The sequence below is a fragment of the Chiloscyllium plagiosum genome, chromosome 34 (genome assembly GCF_004010195.1).
Source record: "Chiloscyllium plagiosum isolate BGI_BamShark_2017 chromosome 34, ASM401019v2, whole genome shotgun sequence".
Lineage (NCBI taxonomy): Eukaryota > Metazoa > Chordata > Chondrichthyes > Orectolobiformes > Hemiscylliidae > Chiloscyllium > Chiloscyllium plagiosum.
In genome coordinates, this window is record NC_057743.1 from 24,097,402 (window position 1) to 24,112,058 (window position 14,657).

General features: G+C 41.5%; 1 protein-coding gene across 3 annotated transcripts in view; it reads left to right on the top strand.

Moving 5' to 3' along the window:
• Nucleotides 1–14,657, top strand: part of LOC122540344 (segment polarity protein dishevelled homolog DVL-1-like) — a 125,478-nt gene that overhangs the window by 46,556 nt on the left and 64,265 nt on the right. For all 3 annotated transcript variants that reach the window (XM_043675922.1, XM_043675923.1, XM_043675924.1), the window contains one exon: nucleotides 4,093–4,214. In XM_043675922.1, coding sequence (XP_043531857.1) covers nucleotides 4,093–4,214 — 122 coding nt within the window. The remainder of the gene's footprint in view (nucleotides 1–4,092; nucleotides 4,215–14,657) is intronic.

The window sequence follows — 14,657 nt, forward strand, 5'->3', positions numbered from 1 at the left end:
AATTTTACAATTCCACCCTGAATCTGCTGGCAGAAACCTTTCACAAATCTAATAGCCTAAACTTTCAACAGTTCTAACAACCTGAAGATTTCATGCCCAAACACTCTCTGCTTGGATACTAAACAAACTAGATAAACAAACATTCCTGTTGCAATGACTGGTTTTCATTGAACTGAATTAGAACCTGCTTTTGAACTTAACTCTTGATTTTTTTAAAAAATAAAACTGTTCTTTTCTGAACTGAGCTGAAAATAAAACAAATGATCGATATATTCGCACTGCTTGTCATAACCTCAATGGTATAACTATCTTTTTCCATTAACTCTCCTCTGGTTCTCCCAAACCCTTTATTGCGGTCGTATGTCTTCTTTGAACTGGTGCATTTAGATTACTGTTCCAGAATGGCTTTCTGACCCGTTTTAAAATAAAACTTACACATCCGTATGCCTCTCTTCTTAAAACAGTCCAAATCCAAAAATGATAATGTATTTTACACATCTTTCATCATACAAGAGGTATTTTCATTTTCTATCAACAATTTTTGTAACATTATTTGTCACATTAACAGTAAAATGTTTACATTACACACAATGAGTTTCATGTCAATGAAGTTTTATACAAGTCAATTTCGATAATGTCATTTGGTTCCATCTGCAGATTTGCTATCCTTCAGTTTAATTGTGGATTTCCATGTAAGTTTCCCCCATAAAACCATAAGACATAGAAGCAGAACTAGGCCACTCGAGGCCCATCGAGGCTGCTGCGCCATTCTTTCACGGATGATATGTTTCTGAACCCCATTCTTCTATCTGTGTCACTGAACGACGTGGTTTCCACAGTCCTCTGCAACAATGAGTTCCACAGTGTAATGACCCTCTGGCTGAAGAACTTTCTCCTCATTTCAGTTCTAAAGGATTGTCCCTATGAGGCTGTACCGTTGGGTCCTAGTCTCTCTCACTCGTGGAAACATCCCCACATGTAACTGTGAGATATCATCGATATCTAACAAAACTGCTGCTGCTTCTTAGACCTTTGTTACTTGATGTTAAATAAGTCTTACAGTTACTGGCTTCTGAAATCTTCCATAATCATGATTTCTCCTACGTTCTCAAACACTTTTTCTAACTTCAATGATCAAAACCACGGATCCCTCAGCATTTAATTTTTCTTTTGCAAATTCTACAAACTCCTGACTAGGTTTCTTTCTCGTAGTCCTGCATTTTAATTCATGACTATTAGTGAAAAGCTCATAAACATGAGATTTGCTTCTTAACAGTTTCATATTCTGCAGTTTCCCCTTCTGACAAACTGGTGTATAGGTCTAGAGCTACCAGTCAAAACGGATGGGCCTTGTATAAAAGTTAATGTTCAAAATTGGAGTAAGACCAATTTTGACAATATGAGACACGAACTTTTAAAAGTTGATTGGAGTAAACTGTTTGCAAGTAAAGGGACAACTGGCAAGTGGGAGGTTTTGAAAAGTTCATGGGCAGTATGTTCCTGTAAGATTGAAGAGTAACGCTGAAAGGAGTAGGGAACAATGGATGAATAGAAATATTGAGGCTCTGGTCAAGAGTAAGAAGAAGGCATACATTAGGTATAGACAACTGGGATCAAGTGAATCTCTTGAAGAGAATAAGGGGAAACGGGGCATTCTTAAGGAGGACATCAGGAGGGCAAAAAGGGGACATGAGACCACATTAGCAGATAAGGTTAAGGATAATTCACAGAGATTCTAGAAGTATATTAAGAACAACTAGGGAGAGATAGGGCCCTTAAAGATTGACAAGGTTGTCTATATGTGGAACCTCTGGAGAGGGGAGAGATGCTAAATGAATATTTTGTGTCAATCTTTACTGTGGAGAAAGACAAGGAAGCTAGGGAACTCGGGGGAAATAACTTTTGACTTCTGAAAACAGTCCAAATTCCAGAAGAGGAATTACGAGAGATCTGAAAAAACATAAAGGTAGATAAATCTCTGGGACCTGATTAAATATGTCCTAGGACATTGTGGGAAGCTAGGGAAGAAATTGCGTGGCCCCTAACTGAGATATTTGATTCATCTACAGCCACAGATGAGGTGCTGGAAGGGTGGCTAATGTTGTGCCTTTATTTAAGAAAGGCTGCAAAGAGAAGCCTGGGAACTACAGACTGGTGAGTCTGATGTCAGTGGTATGTTGTTGGAGGGTATCCTGAAAGACTGGGTTTACATGCACTTAAGAGACAAGAATTGATTAGGTATTGTAAGCATGGCTACGTGTGTGGAAAATCATGTCTTACAGATGTAATTGAGTTTTTTGACGATGTGACCAAAATAGATAGTTGAGGTCAGTGGTAAATGTTGTTTAATGGACTTTAGTAAAGCCTTTGACAAGGTTCCACATAGTAAACTGGTTAGCAATGTTAGATCACATGGGATTCAGGGAGAGCTTACCAGTTGGATATAAAATTGGCTTGACGGTTGGAGAAAGAAGGTGGTGGTGGAGGAGGGTTGTTTTTTGGAGGCCTGTGGTCAGCCGTGTTCTGCAGGGATCCACTGTTTATGTCATTTTATGTAAAGAATTTGGATGAGACTAGAAGAAGCATGGTTAGTAAGTTTGTGGATGACACCAAAATTGGTGGTATAGTGGACAGTGGGGAAGGTTATCTAAGATTACAAAGGTATCTTGATTAATTGGACAAATGGGCTGAAGAGTGACAGATTGAGCTTAATTTAGATAAATGCAAGGTGTTGCAATTTGATAATGTGGACAAGGGCAGGACTTACACAGTTAATGGTAGACCCTTGGGAGCATTGTAGAACAGAGAGATTTTGAGGTTCATAGTTTATTGAAAGCTGTGTCACAGGTAAACACTGGCAAAGATGATGTGTGGCACACTTGTCTTCATTACTCAGGCCATTGAATATGGGAGTTGGGGTGTTATGTTGAGGTTGTACTTGATGTTGGTGAGGACAGTTTTGGGGTAGTGTGTACAATTCTGGTTGCCCTTCATTAAATTGGAGAGGGTGCAGAAAAGATTTGCAAGCATGTTACCAGGAATGGAGGGTTTGAGTTTGAGTTATAAGGAGAGGCTGGATCAGATTTCTCACTGGAGCACAGCAGGTTGAGGGGTGACCATGTTTAGGTTTATATAATCATGAGAAGTATAGATAAGGTGAATAGCAAAGCTCTTTTCCCTAGGGTTGGGGAGTCTAAAACTAGAGGGCATAGGTTTAAGGTGAGAGAAGAAGGATCGCAAAGGGACCTGAAGGACATCTTTTTCACACACACATGGTGGTTTGTATGCGGAATACGGAAGCGTTAAATGCAGGTTAAACCATTCCTGATGATGGGCTTTTGCCTGAAACATCGAATCTGCTGCTCCTTGGATGCTGTCTGACCTGCTGTGCTTTTCCAGCACCACACATTCGACTCTGATCTCCAACACCTGCAGTCCTTACTTTCTCCTGTTCATGTACCTGTCCAATTTAAATGATGTGACTGTACCTGGTGACACTGGGGCACAAAGCGAATGTGTGCTGTGCTCTTGGTAACACCAGCTAGTCATCTAATAATGGAGCTGAAAGTGATGCAGATCAACTTGACTCCCTTCATGAGGAGTTACAACCAGAGTACATCAATAAATGGAATTTAAATTGTCCTGACACAGAAATGACATGGGGATAGAGCAATGGAAAAATAATATGTTTGTCAGTACCTATTCTGTCTTCTCACCACAGCAGTTTAGTAGTTCTTTGTTGTTAAGATAATTCTTGTTCAAATTCTTGGCTGAACACGTGGTGACAACTTATAAAACAGGGTTCATAATGCTAAGTTGGCTTATTTGGTGCTGTCCCTACGCAGTTGGTGTCAGCCACCCTGCCCCCATCACAGTCTTCGTCTTGCTCCCTCCTCTCCCTCCCCACCCCCACCCCACCCCTCCTCTCCCCCGCCACCCCCAAAAGCCATCACTCTGCCCTGGCCATAGTTTGTCTTCCCCTCCTGTTTACACTCCTTTCTCCACCTCTTTCCCCTCACCACTTGCTTAAGTGTAACCTGTGTGCAACTTCCTCCCCACCCACTCAATCTCTGCCTCTATTTTTCTCCACAGCTGGTCCTGGCTGAAGGCTCAGCATCTGACGGCGGCTCACAGTGTGCAGACAGTATGTCAGAGTTACCGCCCCCCATTGAGAGGACTGGCGGCATCGGCGACTCCAGGCCACCATCCTTCCAGTAAGAACCTCTCTTTGTCAAGTTCTAGAGTAGAGCTTCATTGAATAAAGAGGCATACCGAGCAATGCCTGTCCTGACTGGGCCTTCAACTCTTGTTTCTGTCCAAGGGAGTGATGGTTATGGAGTAAGAAACAGCAGGCTGTATAACAGCAACATCTATCTACTCTAATTCTTTCCTCACCGCCCTTGGTCTCCTAGATGTCATTTCCTCACTTCCCAAAAGATGAGTGGCATGCAGTCAGATTTTTGTCCATGTCATAATCATCCTTACCTGCCCTACTGAAGATGCTGTCTCTTCTCTGAGGTAGAGGTCTCTGTACCATCCCCCAACTAAGATGCTGATTGCCACTAGGGTTCAGCTCCTCTCCTTTCCTGAAGGTACTGACTCTTCCTGGGCTTCAGCTCTCCTTCTATCATGAAGACACTGATGTAATTGGATGGGATGAATTCTTAGCATTGTTCAGCAACATTTTATAGAATCCCTACAGTTTGGAATTAAGCCACTTGGTCCAACAAGTCCGTACCAACTCTCCAAAGAATATCCCACTCAGACTCATCAGCAGCCCTGAAGGAAGGACTTGCAGCCTAGTTACAGGCAGAAGGCCTCCCTCTCAAGCTAATTCGCAACCTGATGGTCGTTAATTGGCTCTGGGGCAAATGGGGACAGGTTCAATACTGTCCTCTACTCCAGGGCCAGAAACCAGCCCCTGCCCATAAAATCCAGCCCTTCATCCACAATGCTTTACTATTACATTTCTGTAGTGTAATGCTCATATTTTGAGGTAATTGCTATGCTGTGCTTGTGAACAGAAAGTGGATAAAAGAGTGGGACTTGATGTAACCCAGTCCTGATAAAGATCTTTAGAAGGATTGGGTTGAAGTTCTTGTATTTCTGTGTAGTAAACTCTATCCTATTACTGTTATTGAATTTTTCCTGATGTCAGCATTTTGCAAACTACCTGTTGCCTTTTCCTCTGATTATCTGCAAAAGAAAGACTTGCACAGTGATTTTTAATACTTCGGGTTGCTTGATGTTCCTTTAATCTTTAATCTGAGTTTAAAATGTTTTTATTTTGTTTGTTACGAAACCTTAACACTGGTAGTGTGGTAAAAGGGTGTGTGTGGGAGATCAGCATGGAAGTGTTCAGTTAACAGTGTTTCGTTTATTGAAAGATCCAGGTGATGGCTGAGGCACGAAGCCAAGGTTACAAAGAAAAAGTCAGCAGATTAATTAAATTAGGTGATGTCCAGCTTGTGCCATAAGGTAACAGTAATGGAATTAAGGGTTATGATGAGCAGGCGGTTAAATGGAGCGAAGTCCACAAAAAGATCAGCCATGTTATTGTTGAATGGCAGAGCAGGCTCGACGGGCCAGGTGGCTCTTATTTGTTACATTCTTATGTTAAGTTTGAGTTTCTGTGATGTAAGAGAATGTAGAGGTTGCTATAAATGAGTCCACAACTTTGAAGTTCTGGGCAAGTGTTTTAGTGTTGTAGGTACTACTGCTCAGGATTTGGAAAGTGCACCAAGAGAGGAGTGAACAAGAATCAGCTGGAACCAAGTGTTTCTGCTCTTTGCCTGTTCTTCCATACAACTCTTAGCAGCACCGATCAAGAGAGTAGGAGAATGAACAGCCTGGGAAGATGACTGACCAGTAGGTTGATGTAGGGACACAAATGGATTCAGTGATTTCCAGCCCCCCCCCCCATCCCCACATTGACATAACTATCAGAGGTCATGTGAACGGCATTAGGTACTATGGGATTGAGCCCAGGGACAGTGGATAGTTTTAGGGGGAGGTGTAGATGTAACCTGCATCAAGACAAAAGTAAATTGTTCTGTTTGTTTCATTAATTCCAGCCTCTGCCTTTTAAAGGGGTTACAGTCAGGCTAAGCCTAGAACTGAGTTCTAAAGAATGGTCACTGGACCTGAAGTGTTCACTCTCCTTTCTCTTCACAGATGCTGCCAGATTTGTTGAATTTTTCCAGTCATTTTTGTTTTTGTTTCTGATTTCTAGCATCCACACTGTTTTTTCTGTTCGGTAGCAGTTCTTGCTTGTTGTCATTTCTTTCCCTTTGTGTAAAGCAGTGTTCTGGATACAAACTGGGCTACTGACTCCCTCTACCGTCCCTTTATAGGAATTGCAGCAAACTGCATGAACAGGAACAATGAGATGCTGCCAGATTTGTTGAATTTTTTCAGTCATTTTTGTTTTTGTTTCTGATTTCTAGCATCCACACTTTTTTTCTGTTCGGTAGCAGTTCTTGCTTGTTGTCATTCCTTTCCCTTTGTGTAAAGCAGTGTTCTGGATACAAACTGGGCTACTGACTCCCTCTACCGTCCCTTTATAGGAATTGCAGCAAACTGCATGAACAGGAACAATGTACCTCAGCATTGTCAACAGAAAACAGATCAATTTTACCAAATCCAGCACTACTCACTTAGATGCTCATTCACCTATCACCCCTGTACTTACTGACCTACATTGGTCCCATTCACTCAACTTTTTGATTTTAAAATTCAATTATTATTTCCAAATTCCTCCATGATCTTTCCTCTCTCCTATCTTTGCACTTTTCTCCAGAATTAGTCCCTCTATGGTCTGTGGACTCCTCCTGTTCTCTCCTCTTGCATGTCATTGATTTCCTTCACTCCATAAACCAGACTGCTTCTTAATAACTACCAATCCTTTTTGCTGAAAAGCACCTTAATATACATTAAAGATGTTAGAAGATGCAAGTTATTGTTGGTTTCGTTACTACCCTCTACAGCTTTTAATTTGATTTATAGTTTTCATTTTAATTCTCAGCTAGACTCACCTAATTTTTGTAAGAGCTAAATCCTCTGCATGTGCAGAGAATCTTGAATGTGGTTTGGATATTTGTAGCCACAGATTTCACATACCATTCTTGTTAAAAAGGTATCTATCAATCATCTTGATTCCTACTTCCTGTTATATTTATACTAGTTCTTTATAAAGTGTGTGTTGTGAGCAATGCAGCACCGTTGCAGTTTATGTATGTTACAAGACCTAAATGTCTGCATCGTAATGCACAGTTTGCATCATCAGTTATCGGCGAGTATAATCTTTGGATTGCATTTTACTAAAAGTGCTTTCTTCGATTGCATTTACAATGCAACATTTTCTCTGTGGGTCACCTCCTAGGATTTTTGTCACCTTAATGCCTCATAAGCTCCTGGTCTTCAGACTATCAAAAGGATAGTCTGTTCACCATTCTTTCTCTCTGTTTCTCCTTTCATTCCAGTTCAGAGATTTTGATATGGAACAAAAGGAAACTGTTCAGGTATAAACTCTTTTAAAGGGGAATCAAATTAATTATGTCCTTCTGCTCTTTCCCTAAGGTACTGCAAATTTTTACTTTCTTGATGAAAGATGCATGTTTTTGTCCTCTAGCAGCTGCTTGTTGTTGAGGTCTAGATATGAGGTGTATGGCAGTTCCTTCCCACATTCTTTGAGTGTGAGCCTAGGTAGAGTGGATCAATAATGGAGTGTGTTTATTAAACAGTTCCTTCACAAAGGGTAAGGAAAATCCGTCTTGTGTGAAGAGTGAGAGATTAGAACTGGCACATGGGAGGTCAGTGAAAAAGCTAGAATTCAAGATTTTTAAGATTGCGAGACAGAGAGATGATAAGAGACACCGGTTTTATGAAGGGCGCTGTAGCAAGTGGGCTTTGAAGGGACCAAAGTGTTGATGGTGGAATGAAGGATAGAGGTCTGGCCATGCTAGTATTTAGAGAGGCTGGAGGATGGGAGGCTATTTGACCAGGGATTATTGATGTCCAGATCTAAAAAGAGGGAGAGTTATAGGCTTTAGGAACTATCCAGTATTGGTAACGTGCTTATTTGGCTTCATCTACTTCAGGGTCTCATCTGATAGATTCAGTGCCTGATGTTTGCCATACTGGAAGTTTCACAATCTGTTTTCAGTTCTGTGTTTTCCAGCAGAAGCAGAAGATGTAGCATCTCAACTTCTGATAGATTATAAACAATATACTGAGCCCCAGGCTTTCTGCTAATGTGATCAGCTGCACTGAGAGTGCTTCCATTATTGCTTTATAAATCCTCACCACTGCGCTCTCACTTTCTCTTTCCCTTTCCTTTCATTCTGGGTTCTTATAGCAACCAGTTGAAGAACTGATTAGTGTATTGAAAGCCTGGCTTTGAAATTCATTACTGCTATAGCACCCACTGAACGCCATCATATTCATGTAACTGAAGGCACATTCATGCCACACTAGCCCAATGCCTGGAACTGTCGCAGCTGTGCTCCTAATTTAGTACCCTCTCATTCTCTCTGGGAATCTTGCGACTGAAGGTTTCATCAGTTACCTTACCACAAGGTGACTATTACAAAAAACAAACATGAAATATAGTGTTGAGCATTTTCAAAACAGTGCCCCCAATCTCCCTGTTCACAGAATGAAAACAACCATGTCTCATGTATAATTTCTACTGATTGATTGCCATGTGCAATTGGTACTAGAGTTTCCATTTCAGGGAATCAGCTTCATTATCTATCGAGAGTGTGGTGCTGGAAAAGTACCGTAGGTCAGGCAGCAGCTGAGGAGCAGGAGAGTCGACATTTCGGGCAAAATCTCTTCGTCAGGAATGAGCCCTTCATTTGGATGAAGGGCTTTTGCCCGAAACATTGACTCTCCTGCTCCTCAGATGCTGCCTGACCTGCTGTGCATTTCCAGCACCACACTCTGAACTCTAATCTCCAGCATCGGGGCAATCCTCACTTTCGCCTACTTCATTACCTGTTGGCCTAAGGTGCCTATTTCCATAAAGTCACCTTGACCTGCACTACATGCTCCCTCTTTAATCAACTGCTGGTCTCAACTTCTTGAGTTATCACATCTCTTACTGAACACAATTTACAGCAATATTCCATTTTCGAATGAGATTCTTCTTCACACGTAGACTGAAATCTTTACCTTGCATTGCTTCACCTGAGCTTTGCACTAATTCAGTCGCTGCTTCTTTGAAGATTTAATTGGTATATTGTAAAATACGCTGTAGTTGACCTCATCACTTTGCAAGGTGAAGAACAAAACAGCTGTGTACAGTTCAAACATAAACTTTATCGCAAATCACTGATACCATGACGATTGAACACTATCTGTGGTTTTCTTTTCAACTTGAAATTCCCATAATGGTCTGTGATGAGGTCTCCAGAATGTATTGACTAACTCAACTCTATTGACTTAACTTGTAGCAACAAGGTCAGCCAGGTGAACCCCATAGAATGAGTTCCCCAATTGGACCAGATTAACAGCACCAATCAGGGACCCCTAGCAGACAGATATAATCAGACTGTCCAAGGTTCTGTTCACTCTGAAAGTTGACTCTGAGAAAACCGGACCTGTGTCAAGTACTATGCACGTGTAAATAAAGGGTAAGTTAGTGACAGGATACCGCCCTCTGGAGTTATTTCACAGCTCAACTCTATAATTAAAAATAGCAGGATCTGTGGTTTGGTAACATTACCTCTCAGGAGGACTCTGTCTGCGTTTAGAAATCTTTCCTCTGGAGGGTGACATTATTCAACTCAACTACCTTAGGATATATTCATATTTGATGGAGTTCTGGGAGTGTGTATGTTTCTATGGTGATCCCATGAATGCATCAGTATTTTCATGGCTGTTCCTGGGGATGTGTCTGTACTTATATGGGATTCCTTGATGTGTGTCAGTTTGGCATTAACTGGTCCCATTGATAGCACTCTCATCTCTGAGTAAGAGGGTTGTGGGTTCAAGTGGGTTGACACTGCACTGCTGCAATATTTGTGGTGCTGTCTTTCACGTGGAGCATTACACTGAGGTGCAGTTTGCTCCCTCAGGTGGATGTAAAAGATTCTATGACACTATATGAAGAACAGGGGAGTTTCCCCAATGCCATGGCCAATACTTATTCCTCAAACTCATACCTCAAAAAAAGGCATAGTCTGACCATTATTTCATTACTGTTGTTATATCTTCCAATATGAAGATTGGCACCATATTTCTTCGGGTACAAGAGTTGCCTATTCTTCCAAAGTACTTGATTGGCTGTGCAACACCTGGAGACACAGTAAACTTGTGAAAGAAGTCTTTCTAATGCAATGCTAAAGACTGGATAGTATTAAAGTGTTAAACATTGCAATGTTTGGTATATCTATGGAGAGGCCAGCAGTTGAATTGTCAATTGCCTATCACTTAAGTAGTACCGACAAACATTGCTTTGCAAGATGCGAGAGAAAACCCCTTTCATTTTTGTCAGAATTTTGCATCATACAAGTGTTGTACATGGGTACAGCAGCAACATGAGTTATGCCAAAGGTGTGCACAGCTGTCTGGCCCTGGCTACTGGGCTTTTCAGCCACTGTGTGGACAGTGCAAACTGAGCAGAATTAAAATTTTAGATGACGCCATTGGAGGGCGATGTAATGCAACACACTTCATGGATCCATTCTATAGAACATCAATTGAATTGCCGCTGCCTGATCTGCTCAGTATTGCCAGCACTTCTCCTTTTATAAATAGGGGCATGTTTTGAGATTTTTACTCAAAATATAACAGCAATGTTTCATGAACTTCTTTGTACTTTTTACAAAAGTCTTGCCGGTGGGAAATCAATTATTAGGCTATGAAAGATGACTTGTTTATGTGTGGCATCTTGTCACCTCTCAAATATATCTCAAAGTGCATCACACTCAATGAAATAGTTCAAAGTATTTGAGTACACTGTACACTGCATGTGCACAATCGCAACGCGCGCACACAAACATAGGCAGGCAGACAAACAATGCACAGGAACTGCACAGAAACCCTTGTCAATCACTTATTTCAAAACTTATGGCCGAATTTTTCTCATTGAGTGCCCTCAGAAAATCCACCTTATGACCCTTCACAATCCAGGAATGTCAGCTCCAACGCTCGTTACTCTCATGCAAAGTATTGATAACGGGCCAGTTACTGTTCTGCCAGGTGTCATGGTTGTAGTGCATTTCAGGTGTGCGACTGACAATAAGGAATTAGTGTTGTTCTTTCAAATTTCTTGACCTGGACATACTTGAGCAGTTCAGGTATCCTCCTCCTCTGATAGGATCTGGAAGTAGGGATGTTGGCTAGAACAGGAGCAGTGTTGAGGGTTGCAGAGATTATGCCAGCAGCTGGAGAAGCCTGAAGGTAGTGGGAAGGAGGGTGAATGTAATTTTATTCCATCTTCCTTCCTGTGTCTTAAGATTATTCCTTAGATTTATCCTCTTCATGACCGATCACATCTCTCAAAGACGCCATTTTGCTCTGTGGAGATTCTCTGCCATTGCCAAGACATATGCTATGTTTTCCATTGACCTACCTGGTTACACTAAAAATGTGCCCACTACAGCCTCAGACCTCATCCTGTCCACTGGCAAAATCCCCAAAATTCCGAGATCATGGCAGTGGATTGTGGGCAGTGGAAAGGGCTGCAGAGGGACACCTGCTGCAAAAGCTCTGCACTCCATTTTCATCTTTGTTTGTGGAATATTTAAGGCAGGAAGAGGACATGACATAAGAACATGATGAACAGAAGCAGGCGCAGACCATTTGGTCTTGAACATGATCCAACATTCAATTGGATCATGGCTAACTGATTGCAGTCTTTCCTTCATATTGCTGCCTGTCTCAATAATAACAATAATCTGGTATTATCTAAGCATAATACAAATCAGCTATGTGGATTCCATTTAGTTGAAAATCTCTGTGGGTTTATTTTCAGGTATACCATACAAAGTAATCTCCAGCCACAGCTGATGCCTCATGCTACAGTGCAGACACACTTTGGTCATGTAACAACATCCAAGCACTTAGCTCATGTACGTATTGATCTGTTAAAGCAATATCACTCCAATGGTGATAACACAATTTCCACCTTTTTTTCCCTAAAGATAGTTCTTGTATGCTACAATTGAAAAGATGTTGTACAAACATAGGGATGAGAAAATGTATGGGTATAGAACTCTAAGAATCCATTCACAGCACAAACAGAAATTGCTGGAAAAGCTCAGCAGGTCTGACAGCGTCTGTGGAGACAAATCAAAGTTAACGGTTTTGGTCCAGTGATCCTTTCTCAGAACTGAGAAAGAATCCATTTATTGTTTCGGTGGTTTGATGACTCATTTAGATCTAGTTTGGGGGTAACCTTTTTAAAAATATGAGCTTTGTCCCTGGTTTACCTTGTATTGTTTTACAGGCGTGTCATCAGTATATTGATTTATTGCCCTGTTGTTCCATTACACTTTTGTTGTCTTGGTGTGTAATTTAATCTTCCCTGCATGCAATTGATGCATTGTACGCTTCCTTGAGCTCGCTTCTGTTCCTCCTCAGTATTGCTTTATTAGGTGTCATGATTATAAGACCTGGGCTCGCTTTACACTTTCGAAACTCTGCAGTTAACCATGTTCCTGTTGTAGGATATGTGACTCCGGTGTTTGTTCTATGTTTGGTTGAGATGATCCACGCCTGGATGCTAGTCTTGCACCATCTTCATCCTCCCTTTATTGTCAAGATGTGTGATGCATCTAGGAGAATTTGGATGAGTGATGGCTTGGCAATATCAATCTCATGATATGTGCATGATGATGGTGACCTCACACCACAGATGTAGCTGTCAGGTGTAATGTGGCAACATGAAAATCTTGTTTCATTGTATTGAACTTCAGAATGAATGAGTTGAAGTGCAAAGCTTTCACTCAGTGGACTGTTTGGTTTGATATAATGTGATAGAATGTCATATGGTTCACACCCCATTTGATGCACACTCCTGTGAAAGCTCTGCCCGTGTACTGTGGCCCATTTCAGAAATTTAGGTGCACAGATGGACTGAAAGTGGCACTCAATATTTCTGCCACGGACATGCTTGAAGTGATCTTTAACTAAGATTAAAACATTGCCATTCAGGATAGAGAGATCAATGGTGACTTTGGACTGATGGAATCTTACGTTGGTGTAGAGGTTCTCTCTGTTGCTGTGGCCTGTAGCTCCAGCCTGTAGCTCCAGCATACTTCTCACCCTCACTAACTTTTCAATCTAGTTATTAATCCCTGGCCAATATACCACATCAAGTGTCAGTTATCTTGTTTTTCTATGTCCATGTGCCCTTGCTACACTATGTCCAAGCAAACAGCTTCAAGCACAAGTACTTGGGTTTTCTTTGAAGATAATGCTTCTGGAAATACTGAGCTCATCTCTATAAGGCCAAAAACATGTGTGTGTGTTTGGCACCTCTTTTATTTGTCAGGCCACATGCCAATCAATCCTGTCACACCCTCTTATTTCAGTAAAATCACCTCTCAGTCTTTTAAAAATTAAGCTTGCCTTAGTACAAACTAACAATCCAAAGTAGTCTGATGCCTGGTTGGATCCATAGCACACTGTTGCAGGAGATTGTCCCAAATACGTAGAACATAAAACAGTACAAGCCCTTCGGCCCTTAATGTCGTGCCAACCTTTTATCCTACTCTAAGATCAAACTAACCTACCTACCCTACATTTTGCTATCATCCATGTCCCTATCCAAGAGTCACTTTAATGTTCCTAATGTATCAGACTCAACTAATACTGCTGGCAACGCATTCTACACACCCACTACACTCTGTGTGAAGAACCTACCTCTGATATCTCCCCTAAATCTTCCTCCAATCACGTTAAAATTATGCCTCCTCATAACAGCCATTTCCGCCCTGGGAAAAAATTCTGGCTATCCACTCTATCTATGCCTTTCATCATCTTGTACATCTCTATCAAGTGACCTCTCATCCTTCTTCATTCCCATGAGAAAAGCCATAGCTCCTTCAACCTTTCTTCATAAGACATGCCCTCCAGTCCAGGCAGCATCCTGTTAAATTTCCTCTGCACCCTGTCTAAAGATTCCACATCCTATAATGAGGCAACCAGAACTGAACACACTATTCCAAGTGTCGTCTAACCAGGGCTTTATAGAACTACAGCATAACCTCACTGTTCTTAAACTCAATCCCCCTGCTAATAAAAGCCAACACGCTATATGCCTTCTTAACAAACTGACCAACTTGGGTAGCAACTTGGAGGGATCTGTGGATGTGGACTCCAAGATCCCTCTGTTCCTGCACACTGCCAAGAATCCTGACTTTAACCCTGTAATCTGCATTCAAATTCAACCTTCCAAAATGAATCACTTCACACTTTGCCAGTTTGAACTCCATTTGCCACTTCTCAACCCAGCTTTGCATCCTGTCAATGTCCCGTTGCAACCTACAACAGCTCTCCATACTGTCCACGACTCCACCAACCTATGTGTCATCAGCAAACTTACTAACCCACCCTTCCACTTCCTCATCCAAGTCATTTATAAAAATCACAAAGAGCAGAGTACCCAGAACAGATCCCTGTGGAAACACCTTCCACCTTCTTTGGGC